This window comes from Rissa tridactyla, unplaced genomic scaffold (assembly GCF_028500815.1).
Source record: "Rissa tridactyla isolate bRisTri1 unplaced genomic scaffold, bRisTri1.patW.cur.20221130 scaffold_29, whole genome shotgun sequence".
NCBI classification, from domain to species: domain Eukaryota; kingdom Metazoa; phylum Chordata; class Aves; order Charadriiformes; family Laridae; genus Rissa; species Rissa tridactyla.
The window spans coordinates 3,653,938-3,680,943 of NW_026529507.1; the positions used below are offsets into that span (position 1 = coordinate 3,653,938).

At 53.1% G+C, this 27,006-nt stretch overlaps 1 protein-coding gene across 1 annotated transcript; it reads right to left on the minus strand.

Moving 5' to 3' along the window:
- Window positions 1–26,627, minus strand: LOC128903285 (olfactory receptor 14J1-like; the record flags this gene model as incomplete). Its single annotated transcript, XM_054187302.1, has 2 exons — window positions 1–27; window positions 26,166–26,627. Coding segments are annotated over 2 exons (489 nt in total), but the record flags the coding sequence as incomplete, so codon positions are not given.
- Window positions 26,628–27,006: the final 379 nt, after the last annotated feature.

Below are 27,006 nucleotides of genomic sequence, written 5' to 3' on the forward strand. Positions count from 1 at the left end.
TTAGAGGATGTTCTCACTAGAAACCTTCTTGAAGAAGAAACGGGAGTTTTCTGAGCTCAGAAGAGTCCAGTTTCAAAGTCCATTTCTCCAAACTCTTCCCTCTCTCCCTGTGCAGCTGAGCAGAGAGTGATGCAGAGGGGTGGCCTGGCTCTCTGCTGCCTGGAGTTGTCCCTGCTGGGAGCTGTTTCTCTGTCTCCAAGTCTCCTCCCTGCCAGTGCTCACAGACCCCATCCCACCCGCTCTGTGCTCAGCTCTGCCCTGCAGGCACCTCCTGGCAGAAGGGCACTGCTCAGAGGCACCTCCCTGTCAGCAGGTCCTAAGGAGTAGTTCAGATAAGCACTGATGCCGCAAGCAAAGGTGATGCCGGTGCTGTCTGTAGGTAGAGGAGTGGGGGAAGGCACTTACGAGGCTTTTGGCAGATCTGCTGATCCCTCAGTGCAACAGGGCAGGAGGCTCAGTCTTAACCTTTAGAGCCCCTTTCTCCTTTCCCTTAGAAGCAAGCTGAGATCACAAATCCTGGAAAGATCTTCAGCTCTAGGATAGGCACTGCCTTGACCATTGCTCTTGAAATGCTGCCTCTGCCAATGTCCTGGTGTGATGTGGAGCTGTGAGCTGCCCTGGCCCATGCAGCACCTTCTCACAAAAGAAGGACCCTGCCCTGGCAGAGGTCACTCCTCTTACCCACAGCTTCTCCCCGCAGTGCCATGGGGAGCTCCCCAGGCAGGCTGAGAGCTGACCCTGGCAGGCGGCAGAGTCCCTGCCCCGGCAAACAGATCCCTGCAGCACAGGGACCCTGCTCTGAGGGACAACCGTGGCCACCCCTGGCTGCACACCCACCTTCACACCCCTGCAGCCGCCCCTGTCCCTGTCATGCCCTGTCCCTCTGATGGTGCAGCAGGGAAGCCCTGCTCTGAGCACGTCCTCCTCCTCTGTAGAAGACAGAGAGCCCACAGGCTGTGGGTTATGCCAGCTTTAGGAGATCCCTTCACGAACTGCAGCTGCATTGCCCTGCACCCAGAGACTTACTGTGTCAAGGACCGCAAAGACTTCTCCCCTCTTGAGCACTCAGCATCCTCCCACTCCTGACTGCCTTTAAACCTTTTTCTGCCTCCCTCCTCTGCCCTCGCTGCCTGCAGGCAGTGCCCTCAGCCCTGCTGCGCTTGGCAGAGGAGCTGCTCCTGGGCAGAGCTGTCTCTCTGCAGCGCTGCCCGCTTGCCATCAGCTCCCTCCATGCCAGGAGCCCAGCCCAGCTCAGACGCAGAGGACCAGCCAAAGGCCTTTTAATGTCAGATTCAAAACCCAAAGTTCCCTGGAGCGTTAATGGGTCCCACTGAGGACCATTACTGACAAAGCCTCCCCAGTGGCTGGTTAGAGCAGTCAACTGGAGGCAGAGATGACAGATAGGCAAAGGGAATGTCCAGGTGGAACACATTCGGAGTAAACCTGGATGGGTTCCATTCAGCCAAAGGGCCAAGCCGTGACCCCCAGCCCTTGGAAAGGGAGATCCTGTCCCTCAAAAGTAACTCAGGGCTCTTCCTGGGGCAGTGAGATGTGGGGATGCTCAACGGTAGGACTATGCAACAACAGCTCCCAGGCTCTTGGGTGGGGAAGGGGAGGCAATGAGACACTAATGCTGTCAGGATAAAGTGCTTCCTCACAGGCATCGGTGGCAGAGACAACAGCCGAGGGCAGAAAGAGCTCATCCCTGTTGGTGCGTTTCAGGCTTTCTTCATCCCTCTATCAGCTCCACCACAGGCTGTCCTACAGTGTCCCACACCTGCACCTCTTTCTCTGCAGGCTGTAGACCTCCACCCTGCTACCACACCTTGCTCTCACCTCAGCATCTTCCTTCCTTTACTGATGTCTCTCCGTCCTCCCTGGCTGTTCTTTGAAACACAAAGCCATGGGCTGATCCCGTCTCCCTCTGGGTGACTTGTTACACCACAGCACTGCCCTTGGAGTGACATTTCTTTTTCCTCATGTGCAGTCTGGACCTCCTCAGCTGCACGTTGCATCGCTATTTCTTTCTCATGCTGTACCTTACGAGAAAGGAAAGGCCCATCATCTCTGAAAGCAGCCTTCAAGCGCTCTCAGGTTACTGCAATACTGCCTGGAGCCCCCACAGTGCTGGGCCAAGGAACTGCACATCCCTCAGCCACCCCACACAGGTCACGTGCACGAGGTCCCGAACCCCACCTTGGCAGACCTCCACTCAGCACTCTCTAGTTCATCACTACTTCTCAGAAATGGGGAGCGACACACTGGGACACAGCCACATGTGTGGGGCCACACCGGTGCTGAGTTGAGGGGGATGAGAACTCAGGTTCTCTGGGTGGCCCACGCTCCTCCTAATGCAGCCCCATATGCAGCTGGCCTTGTTCATAGTGTCCCTACTCTACGGGCTCGTAGGGCATCCCTCGTAGTGCCCAGGCCCTTCTCCTCAGAGTCTCTGCTCAGCCCGTCAGGTCCCAGCCTGTGCTGATGTATGGGCTTATTCTCCCCCTTTCCCCCCAGCACCCACCAAGGCAGGACTGACCACTTCTCCCTGTAAAACTTCAAGGGACTTCCACTGTCCGAATCCCAGAGTTTCTCAAGGTCCCGGTGGACTGAAGCACCATTTACTCAGCTTTTAATGTTTGCACGCAGCTGGCTCATCTTGACTGGGGTGTCTCTCACAAGAGAACAGCATGAGGAGTTGCAGGGCACTACAAATACTCCTTCCTAGAGAAACTGTGGGTCTGGTACTGGTCAAGCCATAGGTCTGGACCCAGAGGGGAAGTTGCCCTTTCTGGGAGAGAGCAGCAGGAACACGTGGGGCTCTGCCTGGGGGGAGGTGATGAGTCAACTGAGAGCTGAAGGGCCAGCACGAGAGGGCAGGACATGGGCACCGCTGTGGTGGGTGGATGTCTGCTATGGATCCCCTGACCAGGAAGAGGAAGCAGATGAGGCCTTCTTCAGACACCTGGAAGAAACCTCATGTTTGCAGGCCCTGGTCCTCATGGCCGACCTAAACTATCCCAGCATTTGCTGAAGGGGCAAGAGAGTGAGGTGCAAACCACCCAGGAGGGGTTTGGAGCTCATTGGGGATGTCTTCCTTACAAGGGTGACTGTGATGCCATGAGGTGAAGTGCCCTGTGGGACTTCCTCCTTACAAACAGGGAAGAGCTGGTCAGGGCTGTAACAGTCAGGGACGGGAAGGTAAAGGTGAGGCTCCTGAAAGAAGCAAGCCCATAGCTTTTCCCTTTTGGTCCTTCCCCTCTTTTGTGTTGCTTTTAAAATCTTCTTTTGTTTTTCCCCCTCACAGCCAGAATGATTTACCAAAACTGGTTTTCAGCGAGAAAGTGGTCAGTGACTGAGGACCTTTCCCTCCTCCCTGTCTTGCTTACCTTTACTTCCCACGTCTCCTCATTTGTCACTCTCTCCATGCCACTTTCTCCACTTTCTGAGGTGTTTTCTCTTCCAATAGAATTCCTTTTAGCGTATCCTAAATGATGTATTTAAATAAGACTAGAGGAAGAACTAGAGGAAAAAGACTAGATTGAGAAACACCAATTGTGGTCTCCATTTACTGTAAAGAGACTCTTGGGTAAAGAGCGCATGTGCAATAACTTACCTACTGTTTCTAGTGAAGTCCTACTCTCACTCCCTTAATAACTTTGTTCTTTGTACATCAAAGGATGTCTTCTTGCTCTCAGATGATTCTCCTCTCCATTCTGTTTTCCTTCCAGCCTGTGCCCGAATGTCCCCATGAACCTCTTTTCTCGTCCTTCTACACTCTTTCGCTCTGTCTCATCTTCTTTTTACCTCCTGAAGCATTGTTTCCTCCACTGACCATCTGCCCTTGAACACTGCAGCTTGGATGCAAACTATTGAACCATACCAGTGTCACGGAGTTCCTTCTTTTGGGCTTCCCCTCCCTCCACCATCAGGAGGTGCCTAATGGCAATAACTCTCTGGGCTTCGGACCTGGTTATCTTAGTTTGCCCTTTTGAGAGGCCTGGTTGACAGAGTCCCCTGGGAGGCAGTCCTGAAGGGCAAAAGAAGTCCAGGAAGGCAGGACGTTTTTCAAGAAGGAACTTTTAAAGGCGCAGGATCAGGCCATCCCCATGTGCCTAAACACAAGCTGGTGGGGAAGAAGACTGGCCTGGCCGAACAGAGAGCTTTGTCTCAAACTCAGGGGAAAAAAGGAGATTATGACATTTTGAAGAAGGGGGAGGCAACTCAGGAGAACTACAAGGATGTTGTGAGGTTATGCAGGGAAAAAATTAGAAAGGCCAATGCCCAACTAGGTCTTTACCTGGCTAATGTCATAACAGACACTAAAACATGTTTCTATGATTACATTAGAAACACAAAGAGAGCTAAGGAGAATCCCCATCCTTTATTGGATATGGCGGAAAACATAGTGAAAATGGATGAGGAAAAGGCTGAGGTACTTAATACCTTCTTTGCCTCCGTCTTTAGTGGTAAGACCAGCAGTTCTCTGGGTACTCAGCCCCTGAGCGGGAAGACAGGGATGGGGAGCAGCATGAAGCCCCCATAATCCAAAGGGAATAGTGAGGGACCTGCTACAGCACTTAGACATACACAAATCTATGGGGCCAGATGGGTTCCACCCACAGGTACTGAGGGAGCTGTCGGAGATGCTCACCAAGCCGCTTTCCATCATTTTTCAGCAGTCCTGGCAAAGCGGGGAGGTGCCAGTTAAGTGGAGGTTAGTAAAGGTGACACCCATCAACATAAACGGCCAGAAGGAGGATCCTGGGAACTACCGCCCTGTCAGTCTGACCTCGGTGTGGGGAAGATCATGGAACAGATCATCCTGAGTGCCATCATGTGGCACATGAGGACAACCAGGTGATCAGGCCCAGTCAGCATGGGTTCATGAAAGTCAGGTCCTGCTTGACAAACCTGATCTCCTTCTATGAGAAGGTGACCCACTTAGTGGATGAGGGAAAGGCTGTGGATGTTCTTTACCTGGACTTTAGAAACGCCTTTGACAGCATTTCCCAAAGCATTCTCCCTGAGAAACTGGCTGCCCGTGGCTTGGACGGGAGTACTCTATGCCAGGTGAAAACCTGGCTGGATGGCTGAGCCAAAGAGTGGCCAAAGTGGTGGTGAACAAAGTTTAATGCAGGTGGCAGCTGGTCACAAGTGGTTTTCCCCAGGGCCTACAACTGGGGCCAGTTCCTTTTAATGTCTTTATCAATGATCTGGATGAGGGGATCGAGTGCACCCTCAATAAGGTTGCAGACGACACCAAGTTGGTTGGCAGTGTCGACCTGCTTGAGGGTAGAAAGGCTTTGCAGAGGGATCTGGACAGGCTGGATCGATGGGCAGAGGCCAGTGGCCTGAGGTTCAACACAGCCAAGTGCCGGGTCCTACACTTGGGTCACGAAAACCCAATGCAGCACTACAGGCTTGGAAGTGGCGAGGTGGCTGTTGGTGTCTTCTCCCAAGTAACGAGTTACATGACAAGAGGAAATGGCCAGGAGTTGTGCCAGGGAAGATTTAGATTGGATAGTAGGAAAAACATTTCTTCACTGAAAGGTTTGTCAAGCACTGGAATACTTTTATTTTCAGCCAAATCAAAGGGATTTGGTTGGTATCAGACAGCCAAGTTTAAACGCATGGGGGATGGAGGGCCCTGGGGACAGCCCAGTCCAAAAATCCAACCCCAACAAATCTAGCCCACAAAGAAAAACCCAACCCAAACACCCCCAACCCAAAAAAACCCAACCAAAACCACCCCAAAATCCACTCCAAACAACTAAAAATCCCAGGGTTCAAAAAGCCCAACCCCAAAAATCGAGTCCCCAAAACCCAAAATCTAATCAAAAAACCATAAACCGAACCCCCAAAAACCCAATCCCAAAAAACCCAAACAAAAAAACCCAACCCAAAATTCAACCCAAACAACCCGAAAAATCCAACCCGAAAAATCCAACCTGAAAAACCAAACCCCAAAAATCAAACCCCAAAAATCCAACCTGAAAAACCCAAAATGCAACCCAAAATATCACTCAAAAAACATAAAATCCACCCCAAAAAATCCAAGCCCAAAAAATCCAAGCCTAAAAAGGTAAAGCCCAAAAATTCCAAAATCCAAGCCAAAATCCAACCATTAAAAAAAAACCCACTCCAACTTCAAACCCAACCGACCCAAAATCCCAGGGCTCAAGGCCAGCTTGGATGGCATTGGAGGAACCTGACCTGCTTGAACATGTCCCTTCTGATGGCAGCCCCACCACTGCGGGCAGCACATCAGCGGTTGCCATGCCACCACCGCCAGACAATCAGCGCTGGCCCTGTCACTGTCATGTCACAATGGCTGCCTGACACACCCATGCAGGGGTAAAAATCAAACCCAAAAAACCCAACCCCAAAATCCAACCCAAAAAATCAAACCCAAAAAAGTCCAAAACCCAACTCCAAACAACCCAATCCCCAAAAAACCCAACCCAAAATTCAACCCAACCAACTGCAAAAATCCAATCCAAAAAGTCCAACCCCAAAAATCCAACCCCAAAACCCAAAATCCAACCCAAAATCTAACTGAAAAAAACCCCAAATCCACCCCAAAAAATCCAAGCCCAAAAAACCCAAGCCCAAACATACAACCCAAAAAAATCCAAAATCCAATCTAAAATCCAACCCAACAAAACAAAATCCACCCCAACATCCAACCCAACCCACCCAAAATCCCAGGGCTCAAGGCCAGCTTGGATGGCATTGGAGGAACCTGACCTGCTTGAACATGTCCCTGCCGATGGCAGCCCCACCACTGCAGGCAGCACATCAGCGGTTGCCATGCCACCACCGCCAGACACTCAGCACTGGCCCTGCCGCCCTCATGTCACAATGGCTGCCTGACACGCCCGTGCAGGGGTGAAAATCTAACCCCAAAAATCCAACCCAAAATCCAACGCAAAAATTCAAACCCAAAAAAATCCAAAACCTGAACCCAGAAAAATCCAACCCCAAAAAACCCAACATGAAATTCAACCCAACCCACTTGAAATTTCTAACCCGAAAAATCAAACCCAAAAAACCCAAAATATGACCCAACATCTAACTGAAAAAAAACAACAATCCACCCCAAAAAATCCAATCCGAAAAAATCCAACCCAAAATTTCTAACCCGAAAAATCCAACCCGAAAAAAATGAAAAACCCAACCCAAAATGCAACCCGAAATTCAGCTGGGTTAACAGAAAAAATCTAACCTTAAAAATCCAACCCGAAAAACCCCAAATCCAACCCCAAATACAACAACAACAACAAAAAAACCATACAAAATCCAATCTAAAAAATCCAACCCCAAAAAACCCAAATACTCAATGGAAAACTCAACCAAAAAATCCAACATAAAAAATCCAACCCTAAAAAAACCCGCAAAAAACGCCAAATCCAACCTAAACGACCCAAAATCCCAGGGCTCAAGGCCAGCTTGGATGGCGTTGGAGGAACCTGACCTGCTTGAACATGTCCCTGCCGATGGCAGCCCCACCACTGCGGGCAGCACATCAGCGGTTGCCATGCCACCACCGCCAGACACTCAGCGCTGGCCTGCCGCCCTCATGTCACAATGGCTGCCTGACACGCCCGCACAGGGGTAAAAATCAAACCCCAAAATTCCAACCGACCAACCCATAATTAAACCCAAAATCCAACCCCAAAACGTGAACCCCAAAAAACAACTTAAATAAATAAAAAAAACAACCCCAAAAACCCAACAGGAAATGTCCAACAAAAAGAATCCAGTCCAGGAAACTCAACATCCAATCCAAAAGCCAAATCAAAAAACCCAAAATCCACCCCAAACTCCAACCCAACAAACCCAGAATCCCGGGACGCAAGGCCAGGTTGGACTAACAGCGTTCTGACCTGTATCAGGAACAGTGTGGCCAGCAGGACTAGAGCAGTGACCGTCCCCCTGTACTGGGCACTGGTGAGGCCCCACCTCGAGTGCTGTGTCCAGTTTTGCGCCCCTCACCACAAAAAAGACACTGAGGGGCTGGAGCAGGTCCAGAGAAGAGCAATGAAGCTGGTGAGGAGTCTGGAGAACAAGTCTGATGAGGAGCAGCTGAGGGAGCTGGGGCTGTTTAGCCTGGAGAAAAGGAGGCTGAGGGGAGACCTTCTCGCTCTCTACAACTCCCTGAAAGGAGGGTGTACAGAGGTGGGGGTCGGTCTGGGGGCCGCCTCCGCTGTGCGCTAGTGCCTTGGTACCCGGGCCTTGGGAGAGGGTGCTGCCACACACACAGATGCAGCTCCTCGGGGCTTGTGAGCCGTGCTTGGTTGCTGAGGAAGTGGTGCCTGGCTGGTGTGTGTCCTGTTGTCGTTTGAAGGTGGCTGTCAGAGACCAAGAAGTGGGCGCTTTCCTTCCCGTGTATCTCGGACAGGAGGCACTAGCCCCTTCTGACACAAAAGTGTGCCTGGGCACTCTCAGTGGCCACTTCTGCGCGTGGACTCGCACATTTAGCACGAACCTGTGAGCTGCACTAAATGGCCGCATGGTTCATGGTGCTGGTTTCGCGTCTGGTTGAAAACCTCTGGTTTTCATCCAAAGACTTCTGCATCCAAAGATGCAGCGTCCCTGAGCCTGACAGTGCCGGTGCTTGGCCATTCGTGGGTTGGTTTTCTCTTCAAGGCAGTCTTTGATTAGCCCAGTTCTCATTAGCAGGGGGCCCATTAAATGCTGCCGGCCTTCCGTCCCCTGCAGCAACCTCTCGGGAAGTGTTTCCGGATAGTGTGGGGTGGTATCTATGCCCGGGTGAAGGGTAAAGCTCCCTCGGCCATGGCAGTCAGGCTGTCAAGCTGCCAAAGAGCAAATGACGGGAGAGGACGGTTTCAGGCTGCTGCCTGTCTCTGTTCTTGACTTGCGAGTTCTTCCCCACTTTGCCCGAGGCTGGACTTTCAGACTGCCTCCTGTCCCAAGGACATTTCCTTGGGCTGTCAGACAACAGCCAGGTGCCAAAAGAAAAGGGATTGTTTCCTTTTCTGCTCTCAAAAAAACTCTTCTTGGCATTTGGCCTTGAAAAGGGGCAAACCGGTCCCCTGATACAGGGCAGCAGTGCCCCGTGAGCGGCTGGGACCTGTGGCAGAAGAGACTGGAGCAAGGAGCCTGGTCCAGTACCTTCCACCACTTTCCCTCCGCTCTGCAACGCTGCCCAGCGCCTCCCGCGGCTGGAGCCAATGAGCCCGCTGGAAGTACCAGCCCGTGCGGGGGCTCGCTGTGCCCTGGGGCCTGTCCTCCAGACACGATCTGCGGTACTCAGGCAGCCACTAGCTTGCAGTGGAGGGCCGGCCCGTGGCACCTGGTTCACCGTGCTGAGGTCCAGGGCAGGTACAGTGCCCTTTGCTCTAAGCAACGTGGCACCTGCTGGATGCCAAGAAGTGCCCACAACACTTGGCTCATGGCCACAGGAAACCAGAAACCTCCCTGTGCCCGCTAACCTACAGAGAAACCAGAGGTTTTCAAGCTGGACTGCTAGGGACTCCTCTGGGCAGGGGTCTTGTGAGGAGGAAGAGGAAGGCAAACCGAGGTGAAGGAACACAGTCCCTCATCATCTGCTCCTCATTCTAGTCTCCAAAGTGTGCCAAAGAAGAAGAAGCGCCTAAAAGCATCCAGCCTACGCTGCTGCAGGCTACGCTGGACGAAGACCAGGAGGTTGAAGAGAAGGCCGAGACCATGGTCGAGGAAGTGCTGGAGCAGGTGAAGGCGCTGGACCAGTCCGTCCATGTCTTAAGGAGGGCTCCCGATGAGGTCAGCGGAAGCTCGGTTGCCAGTGCCAGAGGGGCAGATCCTTTGGACACTTCTTCTTCTTGGGCAAAGCTGCTCATCTTGCAGCCACTGCAAAAGGCTGTTGATATCTCCCGAGTGAGTCGTGAGACTGCCAAGGAGAGCACGCAAAAAGCCATCTCCAGAATTCAGCAGCTGGGTGCAGAATCGGTTGGGTATGCCAAAACGATTGACCCTGAAGTTGTGGAAACCTTGAAGAAGAAGTCGGAGGAAGAAAGGATGTCAGAGCAGAAATGAGAGAAGCTTCAACCAAGGAAGGTCTTGCCACCTCTCAGCCTCCCTCCAACAGTCCGACCTGCAGAGGAAGCAGGAGAAATCAAAGACGAGAGCTCACGGACTCTCCTCCCACCCCTCCCCTGAGGCACTGAGTGAGATGCTCCCCGGCCAACAGAAGGCCTTCAGCAGTCCCGGCATTACACCTCTGGAGTCACAGAAGCAACTAACTACTTTAATAAAATATGAATAATAAAATAAAAAGAAACTATTGAAATTATACGATATGCACAAAACTGTATCAGACTCCCAGGATGACGATCACGTCACCGGCAGGCACTGGGAAAGTCCCAGACTGGACTCAGTGATGGACGGGAGCTGGATTCCCGATCTGGGTTTGGGAATGCACGGTTCAGGATTAAAGTCAGGTGAACTGACAGAGTCCTCCTGGGACGTCGGCCGTCGAAAGAAGAGACTGCCCCATGTGATCCCTCAGCTTTTATACTGAGCGTGGGGCAGGTGGGATGGAATACCCCGTGGGTCAGTTTGGGATCCCCCGTCCTGTCCCCTCCTCCCCGCAGGAGCCGCCCCTCTACGCTTCTCCGCTTCCCCCCCTCCAACGGGGCAAATAACACAGTGAGCTGAGCTTGGCTGTGACAGCAATAAGGATGAGCAGGAGCCTCTCTGCACACCGTTCCTTGGCATAAATTAGAAACAACCAGGTCTTATCACTCTGGGAGCGAACAGCGTCTGGACAATACGCTGTTAATGTCAGAGAGTTCAGTTGGTTAGAAGAGGCTTAGCTGCAGAGTAAAATTACTGAACACAAAATTGGTTCTGCTTTACCTCAAACCAGGACGCTCCCAAGGGCTTGCCTGTACCTACAGGAGTCACGCCAGGCCACACCGTGTCTGGGCATTTTCCCTGCAACGTTTTCCCTCGTCTTCCTCCCTCCTACAGCCCTGGTCAGGCTAAGACCCAGTTTTACAGGGAATGTGAAGTAGGGAAGAGAAAAGCAGCCAAGGTTTTAGCCTTGTGTAGGAAGCTTTGCGGCTGGGCTCTCTGAGGGGCTGGTCCAGCCCTGCAAAGCTCTACTCATGCCGTAGGCGAGTCCCATCTGCAGGTGCTGCTGAAGGCTGCGCCTTCTTCTGTGCCTTTATCCTCTGGTCCCCTCAAGAGCCCTGATGGGCCTTTGGGTTCCCACCCAGGGCCCTCGCTGGGCCTTTTGGTGTCCTGCCAATGGATGGGCTTCAGCTTGTTGTCTTTGCCACGGGACCCCTCCTCTTGTCTTCTCAAGGCCTGTTTCCTTCCCCTGTCCCCCCGGGACCAGTGTGTGGGCCTTTCGGGGCAGCTGAGGGGCCACCAAATGGCCTTTGGCTGCCTCCCAAGGACCTCCATTTCTCTTTGCGTGCTTCCTAAGGCCCTCTGCTTGCCCCTTGGTGCGGCCCTGGGCTCTAGATGTGCCCTTTGCTGCAGCCCAGAGCCCTCTGGCTGCCTCTCGATGCCCACCCCGAGCCCTTGGCGTGCCTCTGGGTACCCACCACGGCCCTCCGTGTGCCCTTGGGTGCCACCCAGAGCCCTCCCGCTGCCTTTCTCTATGCCCGGGGAACTCCTTTTATCCTCTTGTCCCCTCCAGCCTGGCTGGAGCCCTGCCAGAGCAAAAGGAGCAGGGGAGAGGGTTTAGGCTCCAAAGCTACACTTACAGTGTCCAAAGCCTCATTTTTGTTTTCCAAAGTCTTAGTTTGGGCTTCCAAAGCCTCATGGTAGGCTCTAAAGCACCATTTTCATGGTCCAAAGGCTCCGTTTCAGTTTGCAAAAGCTCCTTTTCAGAGTCCAAAGCTGCATCTTAAGTGTCCAAAGCCTCATTTTCAGGCTCCAAAGCATGGTCTTGACGATCCAGCCAGTCGTTTTTAGGGTCCAGGTTGCACTGTAAGTGTCTAAACCCTCATCTTTATGGGCCACAACCCTCCCTTAAAGATCAAAGCCACACTTTTTAGGCTCAAAAGCCTCATTTTTAGAGTCCAACACCTTCATTCTAGGCCTGAAAGGCTCCTTCTTTGGGTCCAAACCCTCCCTTTTAGGGTCCAAGACCTCATTTATACTTTCCAAGCCCCACTTTTAGGTCCAATGACTCATATGAAGGGCCGAGAGCACCATTTTTAAGGCTCAAAGTCTGATTTTGGAGGGCCAAAGCCTCATTTTCAGAATCCAAACTTCATTTCCAGGACCAAATCCTCATTTTTAGCTTCCAATACCTCATTTTCAGGGAGGAAAGCTCCCTTTTTAGGATTCAGTCCACAATTTGGAAGGCCGAAAACCTCATTTTGAGCCTCCCAAGCCCCATTTTTAGGGTGTAAAGCCTCAGGCTTTGGTACCAAAGCATCATTTGAGGGCACAAAACCTAATTTCAGGGTTCAAAGCTTCCATTTCATTTCCAACGCCCCGTGTTTAAGGCTGAAATCCTGTTTTGGGACTCAAAACCATCTTTTCCGACACAGAACATTTCTTCAGGGCCCACAGTTCCAACCTGAGGGTCTGAACCCAAAGGCGCAGCTTGTCGCCTGCCAATGTCCGCCCTCCCCTCTGTGTCCCGCCTATCTGCCTGAAAGAGCCAATCGCCTTTGAGGAGGCGGGAGCAAGGCACAAGATTGATGTGTAAACAACCAATCAATCTTCAAGGCGTGCAGGGAAGGTGGCAGGAGTCAAAAACAACCCTTGGCACCCTGTGGGGGCGGGGCATGTGGGCTCCACCAATCACAGCTGGAGTTCGAGCAGCACACAGATGATTGATAAGCGTCTGACCCATCAGTTGATGGGAGGAGCAAGGCAGAAGTAGAGCCAATGAAAGAAAAGATCCTGGGCAGAGTGACAGCCCAGACAGCCAATCAGAGAGTGCACCACCTCAGGTGACCTGCGCCTGGGCAGCCTGACCACCTGGGAGCCAATCAGGAGCCGCCTCCAGGCAGGGCAGGCCCCAACCCAGGGCAGAGTGACAGCCGAGGGGACCAATCGGAGGCAGCATCACCTCAGGGGAAGGGCGGGTGCTGCTGCTGTGCAGCCTGAGCACCCAGGAGGAGGGCGGTGGGCTGGGCCGGGATGGGGGAGGGGGATGTTGGCTGTGTGGCCGCCCGCCATCACCTCACCCACTCCCCTCCCGCCAGTCCAACTGACCCTGTGGCAGCCTGAAGGCTTGTGAGGAGGGGGGGGACACGTCCCCGAGACGGTGCGTTGAGCAGGGGGAGATGGCGGTGCTGGGGCCTCCCCCTCAAAGCCGGGGGTGCCCAGGGTTGATGCTCTCCGCCCCCCTCTCCCCACAGCTGCTGCTCATCATCTCCTTCCTGACGCTGCCTGACCTGCTGAGCCTGGACCCGACGTGCCGCTGCCTCCCCTCCGCACCCCTCTCCCCTGCCAGTGCCTGGCCCTGCAAGAGGGCCGCCATCCTCAACTGGGAGTCGGCCGTTGCCACGGGGGCGTGGGGGTGGTGGCCCTTTGTCCCACAGCCAGTAACAACGTCCCGGCGTCCCCCCCTCCAGACACCAAGGGGCCGTACCTGCAGAGCCTGGGCCGCGGCTGGCAGCGAGCACTGATGGCCTCCATCCTGTCTCCCCCCTCTCATGGCTACCACAAGCTGGCGCTTGCCCAGCAGCACCTCTTCCTCCTGGGTTACAGCAGGACCCACCTCTTGCTCCGTGACTCTGGCCGTCACGCCTGCTCCTGCCAGGCCCTCTCCCACGGCGTCAGGGATGTATGCCGACCCCTCACTCCCCCTTCCCCCCCTGCCACCGCCATGCTGGGTGACCGTCCCCTCCTCCCCACAGTGACAGTGGATCCCCGTGGGGAGCCCCCCCACGCCTGCATGCTGACGGAGCAGAAGCAGAGCGACACCCTGGAGGTGTTCGACCCAGCCAACGTCCAGCACATCTTCTGCATCAGCTTCCCCTCCTCCCTCCACGTCAGACAGGCGGTCGTCACCAGCACGGAGGTGACGTGGACCCTTCTGCTGCTCACAGGTTTGGGGGGGACACTGAGGAGATGGGGAGAGCACCTTGGGGTGTGGGGACACTGCGGGGAGGGGGACACACGTGCCAGATTCAGCCCCCTGACTTCCCCGTGTGGGACCGCAGAGGAGGGGCAGGTGTACAACCTGCAGCTGACCCTATCCCTGACCCCAGTGTCATCCCTGTAGGTGCCATGTCCCCATCGCTGTCCCCACAGGTGTCCTGGCCACACCACTGTCCCCAGCCCTGTCTCTGTCCCTCCAGGTCTCTTGTCCCCCTCCCTGTCCCCGCAGGTGCCCTATGCCCAGGGCTGTGGGGACAGCGGCCGCCTGCTGGGCTGGTTCCATGGCAGCATCAGTTTTGTCCACCTCCGTGTCACAGTGAGACCAGGGGACACTGTCGATCCCACTGGGGGCTGGGGAGGACCCCAAGGCTCAGTTGTGGTGTGTAATGTCTCCTTTCAAGAGTACAAAAACGCACTTTTAGTTTCCTAAGCCCTTTTTCAGGCTCCAAAGAGGCATTTTTAAGATTAAGCCAGTCAGTTTTAGGGTCCAAGGTGCATCTTGAATGTCAAAACCCTCATTTTTATGGTCTAAACCCCTCTTTTAGGCACCAAATTATCATGGGTTTGATCCCAAAGCTTTATTTTTAGGGTACAAACCCTCATTTACAAGTTCCAAAGCCCTTTTTAAGATTCAAAGACTCATTGTCAAGCTCTCAAACAGCATTTTTAGCATCCAGGCAGTCGTTTTTAGATTCACAGCCACATCTTGACTGTCCAAAGCGAGAGCGAGTGGCCCACACGCGTGTCCAGACGGACCTCCAGGTGGGCCCCGGGGTGGCTGGGCAGCAGCCGGGCAGCGGCGTGGCAACATGACGATGTGCAGTGCGGTGTCGCGGCAACGTGACAATGCAACAATGTGCGTCTGCTCTCTAGAGCCGCTTGCTGGGAGACTGGCTGTGGTGGCCGCAGCTGGGTGCCTCTGGAGCGAGAGGTGGCAGCGCAGGGTCACAGCTCCAGGAGAGCTCTTGCAAGGAGCCATGGAGCACCGTCTCACTGCTGGCGTCCCAAAGGTGGACACACTGCTGAGCACAGCGGGGAGGAGGGGAGAGGTGAGCAACGGGCTGATGGAGAGGGCTCAGCCCGGGAGCCGGGGACACGTGGGGCTGCTCTGGGGCCTCGGGGCGTGTGTGGGGAGCTGGGAGGGATGGAAAGGTGGTGGTGCTGGGCACAGTTGCGGGGAGTCGTGCCTCTCTGCCCAGCATGGCTCACGGCTAAGCAGGTGGCAGGGGTTGCTGCGACAGGAGGCGGATGTGGGTTGAGGAGAGGATGGGAGTTGTGGGGCCGGGGGCGAGGAAGCAGAGAGCAGCTTTTGACGGGGCTTGCTCTTGGCGCTGCCCCTGGTGGGAGTCTTGCGAGAGCCTTTCTAGCAAGTGCCGTGCAGGAGGCTTATGGAGATAGTGCCTGAGCGCCCCTGAGTGTGTGTCTCTTTCTAGCTCGGGAGCAGGAGACAGCCACTGGCAGAAGGACCTACAGCGTTGCTGGACCTCCCGCTCGGGGTCAAGGTCCCCGTGCTGTCTGGCTCCAAGCCTGTCTTCTGCAGGACAAAGCTGGGGGAAAAGGTAAAGGAAGTGGAAAGGGGTAGAAAAGCTCTCCTCTTTGACAGAGTGCCCCTGTCCTTCCCCCTTGTGGCCAGCTGCTCTACAGTGGGCGCTGCAGCCCTTCAACGTGGCAGCGCAGGGGAGGAGAGGGGAGCTCCTGGCTCCCTGGCACAGAGACAAAAAGGAGGACTTGCCAGTTTTCTGGGTTGGTTTCTGGCACCGTGCCAATGCGCGGCCGGGGCCCTGCCTGCAGCAGGCGTCTGTGTGTCCAGGTGCTGGGGCAATGTGCCCTTCTGGCTCATCCAGCAGCATTGAGCCGGGCCCCGGGGCACACTTGAGGGAGAATCATAGAATCATAGAATTGCCTAGCTTGGAAGGGACCTTTCAGATCATCTAGTCCAACCATCAGCCTAACTCTAAGAAAAACCATCATTAAACCAAAGGTCTCTCAGCACTCTGTCTACCCGTCTTTTAATTACCTCCAGGGATGGTGCCTCAGCCACTTCCCTGTGCAGCCTGTTCCAATGCCTGAAAAACCTTTCAGGGGAAAGATTGTTCCTAATATCCAGTCTAAACCTCTGCTGGGGCAACTGGCGGCCGTTTCCTCTTCTCCTGTTGCTTGTTTCTTGGGAGAAGAGACCGACCCCCACCTCTGTACACCCTCCTTTCAGGGAGTTGCAGAGAGCGAGAAGGTCTCCCCTCAGCCTCCTTGTCTCCAGGCTAAACAGCCCCAGCTCCCTCAGCTGCTCCTCATCAGACTTGTTCTCCAGACTCCTCACCAGCTTCATTGCTCTTCTCTGGACCTGCTCCAGCCCCTCAATGTCTTTTTTGTGGTGAGGGGCGCAAAACTGGACACAGCCTCTTCTGGGTCGGTTGGGTTGGATTCTGGGTTGGATTTGGGGTTTTTTGATTTGGATTTTGGATGGATTTTGAGTTTCTTGGACTGGATTTTTGGGGTTGGATTTTTGGACCGGTATTTTTGTGGTTGGTTTTTGGGGGTTGGGTTTTTGGGGTTGGGTTTTTTTGGGGATGGATTTTGGGTTTAATGAGTTGGATTTTGGGTTTGATTGTGGGTTGGTCAGGTCGATTTTTTAGGGTTGGATTCTTTGCCTTGGATTTTCACCTCTGTGCAGGCGTGTCAGGCAGCCATTGTGACGTGACGGTGGCAGGGCCAGCACTGAGTGTCTGGCGGTGGTGGCATGGCAACCGCTGATGTGCTGCCCGCAGTGGTGGGGCTGCCATCGGCAGGGACATCTTCAAGCAGATCAGGTTCCCCCAACGCCGTCCAAGCTGGCCTTGAGCCCTGGGATTTTGGGTCGGTTGGGTTTGAAGTTGGAGTGGGGGTTTTTTTAATGGTTGGATTTTGGCTTGGATTTTGGAATTTTTGGGCTTTACCTTTTTTGGCTTGGATTTTTTGGGCTTGGATTTTTTGGGGTGGATTTGGGGTTTTTTTCAGTTAGATTTTGGGTTGGATTTGGCGTTTTTTGGGTTGGATTTTTTGGGTTAGAAATTTCGAGTTGGTTGGGTTGAATCCTGCCCAGCCCCATCCTTGGCTATTGAGCCATGAAGGAAGATGCAAAAGGGCTCAGCAAGCATGAACATCGTACGGCTGGGGCTGCTCGGCACTATGACCAGCCCGGCCAGTGCAGGGTCTTTCCATGGCCACAGGGCACCGCAGCCCCCTCCTTCTACAGAGCAGCACCGCCAGCTCGGGGCCCTGCAGGGCGCATGAGGAGGCAACCATGAACGGCCAGCCAGGCCAGCAGAGACACACTCACCTGGGGAAAGGCTCTCTGGGGAGAAGGAGTGTCTCTGGAGAAGAGCAAGGGAGCATTTGTTTGCCTGCAGGGAGGAATGCGTGAGAAAGAGAAACTCTTTCTGCAGGCACACGCCTGGGGCAGGCTGCTCTGTCGCTGGGCCAGGGTGCTTGATCTGGCCTGGGGAGAGGGGCTGGAACTGGGGGAGCTCAGGCAGTCTGTGGTGAGGATCTCCTGGACTTGAGACCAGGGATCATGAAGTTTCACTAACCTCCTTTTCCTCCTGCTGTGTTCAGCCTCCAGCCCAGGGGCTCATGGGGAAACAGAGACCCCTCTCTGCCCCCCAGCAGCTGCTGAGCCCTGTAGAGGGGCTGTGGGGTGAGCTCCCCAAGTGTTGCTTCACCCTGTGGTGGGCTCTGCCATGGGGCCAGCCCAGAATGGGCTGCTCTGCTGGTCTGGGTTCAGCTGGGTGAGGGCGAGGGAGGTGAGGAGAGCTGGCCTGGACTGCAAAGTGACCAGGAGAGAAAAAAACCAAAGAGCATTAACTGGGCGGTGTGACTATGCAGGGTGAGGACACGCTCCCGTGGGTGTGCAGTGCAGAGCCAGGTGTCCATGAAGGGAGCGGAGACACGTGGGTGGAGGAGAAAGGAGGCTGCTGTGTGCCCTTGGTGGCATGAACAGACCAGGAAGGTGTCCGGGACATTCATCACCCCAGCATGTCCCATAGGCCATTGCCAGCACCTGCCACTCGCCCCAGGTAATGGGTGAGGTTTGCTGGTCTCAGCGCCTTTGTCGGGGGAACACGCCACCGTGCCCAGTCTCTCTACTTGCCCAGACCTTGGTTGACCCCACAGCAGGACTGTCTGCGACCCTCCGTGTGGGACACGGCTGGGGCTGGGAAGCGGTCAGGCACTGAGGGTGCTGTCAGTGCAGGAGGGCAGACATGGACTGAGCACTGAGGGCTCTCAGGGCATTTTGCCCTGGTGATCTCTCCCCACCCCTGAACCGATGCATCCCACGGGGCTCCTGCACAGTGGGACCGAGCGTGGGGCTGGGGCTGGGTATGGAGAGGGCACTGGTATGGGCCACAAAGCAGGTGTCCAGGAGGTGAAAGTAAGGACGGGTTACAGAAAAGTACTTGGCATTTATTGTCTGTGTTGCACAAGAATGTTTTTAGGAAAGGCAAAGCTCACCTGGAGCTGATGGTTGCAAGGCAGTCTTGATGCCCTCCCCTCTGCCCCTAATTTTGCTCTGGTCACCCCCAGAGTAGACAGTACTGGCCACTCTTCTTGTTCAGCAGTCTCTAGGGCCAGTTGGATGGCTTTCACTTCTGCAAACTGCCTTCACACCCTTTCTCCTTCCGTGGCTTCAGCAACTTTTTGTGTGGGACTCCACACCACAGCTTCCGATGGTTTCCTACAACACGACAGGATCTTCAGTGAACGGAGCATAACACCTTTCATCAGTAGATGACAACTCATTGTATGAGGGTGCCACCTGGGCAGGAGCCACCTCCTCATGAGATGCTCCAAAATCTATGCCCTCTGGACAGTCCGTAATCTCTTCAAGGATTCCTGGAGGTTTGGTTTTCCTGGTCGAGCTCACTGTGTGATCAGCACTACCCGCTTAGTCCATGTAGCGTCAGTCGCGTGATGTGTGGAGGGGATATCCAGTGTAGCACAGGCAACTGCTGTGCCAGGAGGAGCCGTGCTTGCCCATCAACAACTTCTGAAGTGGCTCAAACCCCCTCATACGCTGTCAGGATCTCTTTTTCGGTTGGGGTGTTGAGGGCTTCCGATCCTCAATACCCTCATCTCCAAAGCCTAGAGGTTGACCTCAGGTTTCTCCCGATGATTTCTGCCAGAGGCTCCAGGTGAGACCACGTGCCCCAGCTGCACTGTAGAGACCATTACGCACGGCTGGTCCTGTCTGGACAGACCCAAGAGCTACCACACGAGCTATCTCCTGTTTGATCTGCTCAAAGGGTTGCTGTTGCTCAAGGCCACACTCAGAATAGATCTTCTTTCAGGTTACTCCATAGAGAGGGCTCACAAGCTGATTATAACCTGGAATATGCATTCTCCAGCATCCCACAAGGCCTAAGAAAGCTTGTGCTTCCTTCTTCTTAGCTGGTGGAGACATGGTTGCAATCTTGTTGACCGCATCCGTAGGGACATGACGGCATCCATCCTGCCATTTTATTCCCAAGAACTGAATCTTCTCTGCAAGTCCCTTGACCTTGCTTCTTTTATGGCAAAACCAGCTTTCAGAAGAATCTGAATTGCTCTTTTCCCCTTTTCAAACACTTCTGCTTTGTTGCCCCACATGATGAGATCATGGATGTATTGTACATGTTCAGGGGTATCACGCTGTTCCAGTGCAGTTTGGATTAGTCCATGGCAAACTGTAGGATAGTCGATTACAGAATCACAGAATGGTAGGGGTTGGAAGGGACCTCTGGAGATCACGTAGTTCAACCCCCCTGCCAGAGCAGGTTCATCTAGAGCACGTTGCACAGGAATGCGTCCAGGCGGGTTTTGAATGTCTCCAGAGAAGGAGAGTCCACCACGTCTCTGGGCAGCCTGTTCCAGTGCTCTGCCACCCTCAAAGTCAAGAAGTTCCTCCTCATGTTTGGATGGAACTTCTTATGTTCAAGTACCTCTTGTCCTGTCACTGGGGGCATTCCAGGTGCATTGGACACCACGTGAAAGCAAACTGTGGCCTGCACCCTGCTGCCAAAGGGATTGAAAAAGAAGAATGCATTGGCAATGTCAGATGTAGCACACCACTTGGCTGCCTTTGGCACCAGTTCATATTGGAACTTCCACCAGAAGGTTCAAGCAAGTCGGGGGGCTAAGGCATCTTCTGTGCGAGGGGAACATTATCAGGGCTTTGGAAGAAGGTGGGTGAACTGTTGGAATCTCACAGGCTCTGGCAAATCCCCAAGGGACAGGGGACAGGGCGTAGCTATCTCCATTGATGAAATGCATCAAAGGTTTTCAGAGCCACCTCCACATTTGATTTTCCACCTATAACCAGTGCTTCTGACTTTCTGCTTCACCGGTCCCCAGGGACAGGAATCTTGTCCGGTCGTTCCCTCCATGGTGTCTCCAGTGATGGGCATCAATGGGGCCTGGTAACACCCTCACCATCTTGGGGTTTGCTGCTGAGTTTTACTTCTCTAGAGGCTTGCCCAGTGTTTGAGGGTCTACAGGATCTTGGCCGGAGAGGACTCATTTCCATACAAAATGCCATAACCAGCCAAGTCTCTGTGCATAGACTTCCTGGATTCCTCAGTTCTTCTGTGCTTAATTAGAGAGTTCTCAGATGAATACATTTCAATACTAAACAACCATAAGGAAGGATTGCTTCCTTCTTATTTTGTTCTTTATTTTTTCTTCTTACACATGAAATGATGCCAGCAATCTCCAGTTCATGTTGATCCTGAATTAATGCTAATGGAGCCTCAAGACCCTTTAAGGCAAGACCCTTTATTGCAAACACTCCGTGGACAGGCTTTGTCTCAATCTCACCATGTCTCTCACCTGGCAACCAGGACTTACAGCAGCCTGTTCAAACCTGAGCTTTCTCCACTCCAGTCCGTAGCTGCGTGTTTCCACTCCTTGGCACCGGTTCCCACCTGCTTTACCTTGAAAACGAGCTGACACAGAATGGTGTTTCCTAATGGCCAACAAAGGAAATCAAAGGCAGGCAGAGTTCAATACAGAGAAGACATGCCTCAGCTGTATGTCACGTCCCCATTCCCTGCCCTGAAGTTCACTTTCCATTCTGGATGGCCTTAGACCAATAGAAAACACATTTTCCTGTCAAGCACAGATCCCAGACTGTGTTCTGAGGACATGTTTATTTTAATATATTTCACATCTGTATCTCCTATCTAAAAGAGGCTGGGCGCAATGAAGGTTGGATACGTTGGATAGATCCTGCCTTTATCTCTTTGCAGTCAAGCAATGGTCCCACCTGCTAGCACTTCCCTCCTATCGTCCCTTTTTTGAGATGGCCAAATCTTTATGGGGCGTACAATGGCATAACACCATGGCCCTCCAAGTGCCAAACCGTAACCGGTGTACATGTTCCCTGAGTTCATCCAGGCACCGTCTCCTTGAGGCACCCAGAAATGCAGTGCGAGAGAACATGCTTTGGGACATGTTCCTCATCTAAAGGGAAGCTAAGCAGCCTTTAGCTCCCCACCTCCTTCTCTGGACCCTTTTGAAAGATGCATGCAGCATTTACTTTTTGCCAGATGGCAGGGAGTCCCGCCAGTCTCCAGGACCTTTCCAAGATGATGGAGAGTGGCCTCACTGTGACATTCTCTTACTTTCCAGCACCTCTGGATGTACCCCGTCCATTCCCATGTACTGGTAGTGGTTGAGTTTGCTCCAGTAGATCCTGATTTCATTCCTATCCGCCATTGGCTGTTCTTGTCCAGAGTCTTGCCTCGAGGCACAAAGCCCTGAGAGACCTTGCTGGGGAAGTCTGAGGCAAAAAAGGCATAGAGTATCTCGGAACTCTCTCTCCCTACTCTAACTCAATACAGCAGTGTCCAACTAATATCTTTGTTTTCTTCTGTAAGAATTCCTGAAGTTGGAAATCTCGTTATGATTCCCCTGAATTTACTTTCAGGTTTCAAACTGAGTTTTGATACAGGCCAATGTTCTTCCTGGAGGATGCTGTCCTTGAAGACCAGCTGTACAGAGCTTTGCGCCACCTTCAATGCTCCTGACCATTGGATCCCCACGAAAACTCCTCAGCGTCGGCCAAAGGCAAAAGGACCTCTGAGGTCCAGCATCTGCAGTCTTCTGTTCTGCTTCCTCACTGCCCTGGAGTGCTGGGACCCCACTACTTCAGGGTCACGACAGCCAATCTTCACGTCTCTGACCAGCTCTTCCTGCATTGCAGGTATCACATCAAGGTTGGCATTATTTTTGTTGGCCCATCTGGCAGCTGTGCTAAGACGTTGTCCTAAGACACTCCAGAAACCACCTGGACTGTACGTGCTGCTGTGCTCCTCTTTCAGAAGCTGCCAGTATCATGGCAGTCCCCAGCGAGACCCAGGCTCGTACAGCCAGACGCTTCCCTGGGATCCTTCAGAAAGACTATACCCTCTTCCTCATCCTGACTGTGGGTTCCTTATCTCCCACCATGACAGGACACTTCTACTGGCCTCTCCTCTCACCCTCCCCCACAAAGGCTCACCAAACTCTTCACCTGCCCCAAGGAGTTGCGCCATACATCCAGTTAACGGCTTCACTTTCAGGAAACCCCACTCCTGATCCTTCCAGCCTGTCTCTCCTGAAAAGCCTGTAGCCATCCATTGCAGCACCCCAAGCTGTGTGCCTTGTCCCACCATGCCTTGGCAGTTCCTCTGTCAAAGTCAAAAAGCACAGGCTCTCTCTCAACTTGTCTCTTCCCCTGGCTGAGAGTTTTGGTGCACATCTGGGCTGTGGCACCTCAGGTGTAGCTCCAGGCCAAGCTCGGACGTCTCTTAAAGGAAACCTGGTACCAAGCATTGAAGACCTTCTGTGTGCAAAGGCTTTGCTTCACGGCAGAGACATGGTCAAGTGGACGGCACCTGGAAGCTTAAAGCTGAAATTGGATGTTGATGGTGAGCAAAGCCTGCTGTCTGCAAGAACAGAGAGAAACAGGGCTGGGAAGGGCGGCCCTGGCAAGAAAGAGGGTTTTTGTCAGTGGTGTCTCTGCAGCCCTCAAGGGCCTTTGACAAAGGTGAAGGTGATCTCCATGAATGACAAGGTGCTGCTGACAGGTCCCCCACGAGATTTTTTGGCCTGTTCCTTGACTGTATTATGAAGAGGGCGAGTAAATGTTGGGCAAGAGAAAAAACAGCACTTTGAGAGTGCAACACATGAGTGGAGACCCTGGTGTGGTGTGTCTTGTGTTCTAAACTGCCTCACATCTACTGCATGGAGAAGGGAGAGACCTTGCCCCACTGCAGTGGCAATCAGTCACTTGTGTTATGAAAATTTGCAAGTGGCCCGTGCTGACCGAGCAGAGAGGCTAGGACACAAAGTACAGAGGTGCAAGTGTAAATATTTAGTCATGTGCATGAGGTGTCCGAGCTCAATTGGGGTACCTCAAATGCGGTTAAACACAGGGTTCTTATGCCATTCAAGCATTCAGGTACCTTATTATTTGACTAATGACTAACTAACACAGACACGGAGTACCAATTCCTAATCACAGTAAAACTGCACAAAGTAGCTATATCTCTGCAGCTCCATCAGCCATCAGCCTTCTCGCGGCTTGTCTATTGATCCAGACGTCCCCGGAGTTGGTCTATTGCTAATTACTTGTCTGTGATGCTGGACACTGGGAGAGTTTCAAAGGTGTGTAAGAGGGACGAGGATACTGGCATTATCTCGGTTCTCCAGGGGTATCTTTTATCCTTCATGGACAGCTGAATGATTCTGAGAAGTCCTTATTTTGAGGGCAGGGCTGTTCTTCTGCTCCTTGTGATGAGCTGACCTCCTTTAACTCACTTACGCAAGCATGATAAATCAGTACACAACGGGAGCTAGCTAGCTATATATCTTAAGAAAGTCAATTCCTTTTCATACGATAAAGACTGATGGGCATAAGAGTTAGGGAGGTAGATTTTGATACCCTTGGATCAGAGGATGTCTGTGGCCAGGTGGGTCCTGCAGAGAGCTTTTTGGTGGTCAAGGATCACCTCTTTGTCATCCAGAATGGTCCATGCCAACATGCAGGAAGTCATGCCAAGGTGTCAGGAGGCTGGCATGCATGAGAAAAGAGCTCTGACTAACATCAAGCCTGAAGAGGAAGCACAGAGAAGGTGGAAGCTGGCTGCCTTCCAGCCTCCAGGGTTCCGTGGTTCTGTGCTGGAGAGGGCCATTTGTTTGTGTGTGTGTGTGCTTGTCTGTGCATGGGGGAACTGGAGGGATGAGGGAATCCCGAGGCCAGCTTCTAGAGAGATGGAGGGTCTGAGACCAGCTCCTGGAGGGATCCGTGCTGTCTGTGTATCTATAGAGGTACACATCTAACACTAACGCTAACTAGCATGCAAACAGCCCCATCCTCATTGCCCTTTCTCCACAGACTGTGGATTGTCTTGGTCTGGAGTCTTCCCAAGGTCCCTTCCAGGATGAGAGACTGTGCATTTCTTTCCACCACGGGTCTTCCCTTCATGATGAGGGGGAGAGCGCTCACGTTGCCCATGACCACAGAAGTAAGCAGACATAACGTTGGTCCACTCCGCTGTGGGTTTTTTGTCCCACTCAAGGCATTGACTCAATGCTGCTCATCGGGTATCTCCAAACCGCTTTCATCATATCCTGAGTTGAACTTTCGGTTTTCCTTTTTCCTCTTTCCCCTTCCCAAGTTCTTTTCTTTAACCATTGTCGTAGATTCCTCTACAAACAGCCCAGCTTCTCTTTCCCCACAGGCCCTACATTTGCTTGCTTTGTGCCCTCTCTACGGGGCACAAAGATGTTTCTAACATAGCTGTTGTGACAATTCCTCTGCTGGACAGTACAAAATTAGGAATGTCTTTAATTCCCTGTAGTGCCCTGCAACTCCTCGTGCTGTTATCTTGTGCTGATGCATCACCACAACCATGGTGAGCTGCCTGCACGCAAACATGAAGAACGAACAAAATGGATCTTCAGTCCAGGGGGACCTTGGGAAATTCTGGGACTCAGCCAGAAGAAACTGCTTAAGTTTTACAAAGAGAAGTGGCCAGTCCTGCATCAGGGGGAAGAAAAACACCGTATTACAGTGCCAGGTGGGATGTGACAGGATGAGCAGTGACCTTGAGGAGAAGGGCCCACGCATTATGAGGGACACCACGTGAGCCAGTGGCGCATGCTGACCATGAACGAGGCCAGCTGCACACAGGGATGGATTAGGAGGAGAGGGCTACCCAGACAGCTTGACTTTTCATGCCCTTTCAGTGAGCCGTGGTGTGGCCACACCTGGACGTGTCTGTCCCTCTGTGGGAATTCCTGCTGTAGACAGGTGGGGAGGAACGGGAGAGTGCCCAGAGGAGGTCTGCACATGGCCTCTGCTTGAGGCCCCAGACCCCATCCTTCTGACCTCTGCCATCCCAGCACAACCCCAGGAACATGCTGTCCCTGGAGAAACACCAGCCTCTCCAGACAGCTCCAGATTCCCCTCCCACAGGATGGGTGGCCTTTATGTCATCTGTGTGAAGGGCTGGGGTACGTCCCTCAGTTAAACCCACAATCTTACCTCTCACCAGACACCGACTGGTGACTCCTAAATCCAGTCCAATATCTCTAAAATGTTACAAACGGACAGTCAGCTTTTTATTCCTGGACACATGGAGGAGGAAGAAGACCTTCAGGGGTGAATTTCCTCAGGCATGTTTGGAGAAAGACCCCAGCATTAAAGCACTGCACCAGGGAGATCTTGCTTTGTTAACAGAGACTCTGTGAAAGAGGCCAGCTCTGAGCCACTGTGAAATACATTTTTAGAAGGGAACCAGGTGAAACTAAGACGTAAATGTCTCAGGTGAAGTGACACAAGTGAAACCTTTGTGTAGGAGCATAAAAACCATAAATGACAATATCAACAGCAATGATGAGAAATGTAATCATTAAAAACACAAAGCCAATAACAAAACACACAAAAAAGCAGATGGAATCAAACAGTGCGGGAGTCATTTGTGGAGAGAGGTGGAACATTTCTCCCTCTTGAAAAAAATCCAAGAAATCAGATACCTAATGGCCTCCTTGAGCTCCTGGTTCCTCATGCTGTAGATGAGGGGGTTCAGTGCTGGAGGCAACACTGAGTACAGCACAGCCACCACCAGGTCGAGAACTGGGGAGGAGATGGAGGGGGGCTTCAGGTAGGCAAACATGGCAGTGCTGACAAGCAGGGAGACGACGGCCAGGTGAGGGAGGCACGTGGAAAAGGCTTTGTGCCGTCCCTGCTCAGAGGGGATCCTCAGCACGGCCCTGAAGATCTGCACGTAGGACAGCACGATGAACACAAAACAACCAAAGCCTAAACAGGCACTGACCACAAGAAGCCCAGCTTCCCTGAGGTAGGAGTGTGAGCAGGAGAGCTTGAGGATCTGGGGGATTTCACAGAAGAACTGGTCCAGGGCATTGCCCTGGCAGAGGGGTAGGGAAAATGTATTGGCCGTGTGCAGGAGAGCATAGAGAAACCCACTGCCCCAGGCAGCTGCTGCCATGTGGACACAAGCTCTGCTGCCCAGGAGGGTCCCGTAGTGCAGGGGTTTGCAGATGGCAACGTAGCGGTCATAGGCCATAATGGTGAGAAGACAATACTCTGCTGTGAGAAAGAAGATGAAGAACAAGAGCTGTGCAGCACATCCGGCATAGGAGATGTCCCTGGTGTCCCAGAGGGAATTGGCCATGGATTTGGGGAGAGTGGTGGATATGGAGCCCAGGTCAAGGAGGGAGAGGTTGAGGAGGAGGAAGTACATGGGGGTGTGGAGACGGTGGTCACAGGCAATGGTGGTGATGATGAGGCCGTTGGCCAGGAGGGCAGCCAGGTAGATGCCCAGGAAGGTCCAGAAGTGCAAGAGCTGCAGCTCCCGCGTGTCTGCAAATGCCAGGAGGAGGAACTGGGTGATGGAGCTGCCATTCGAC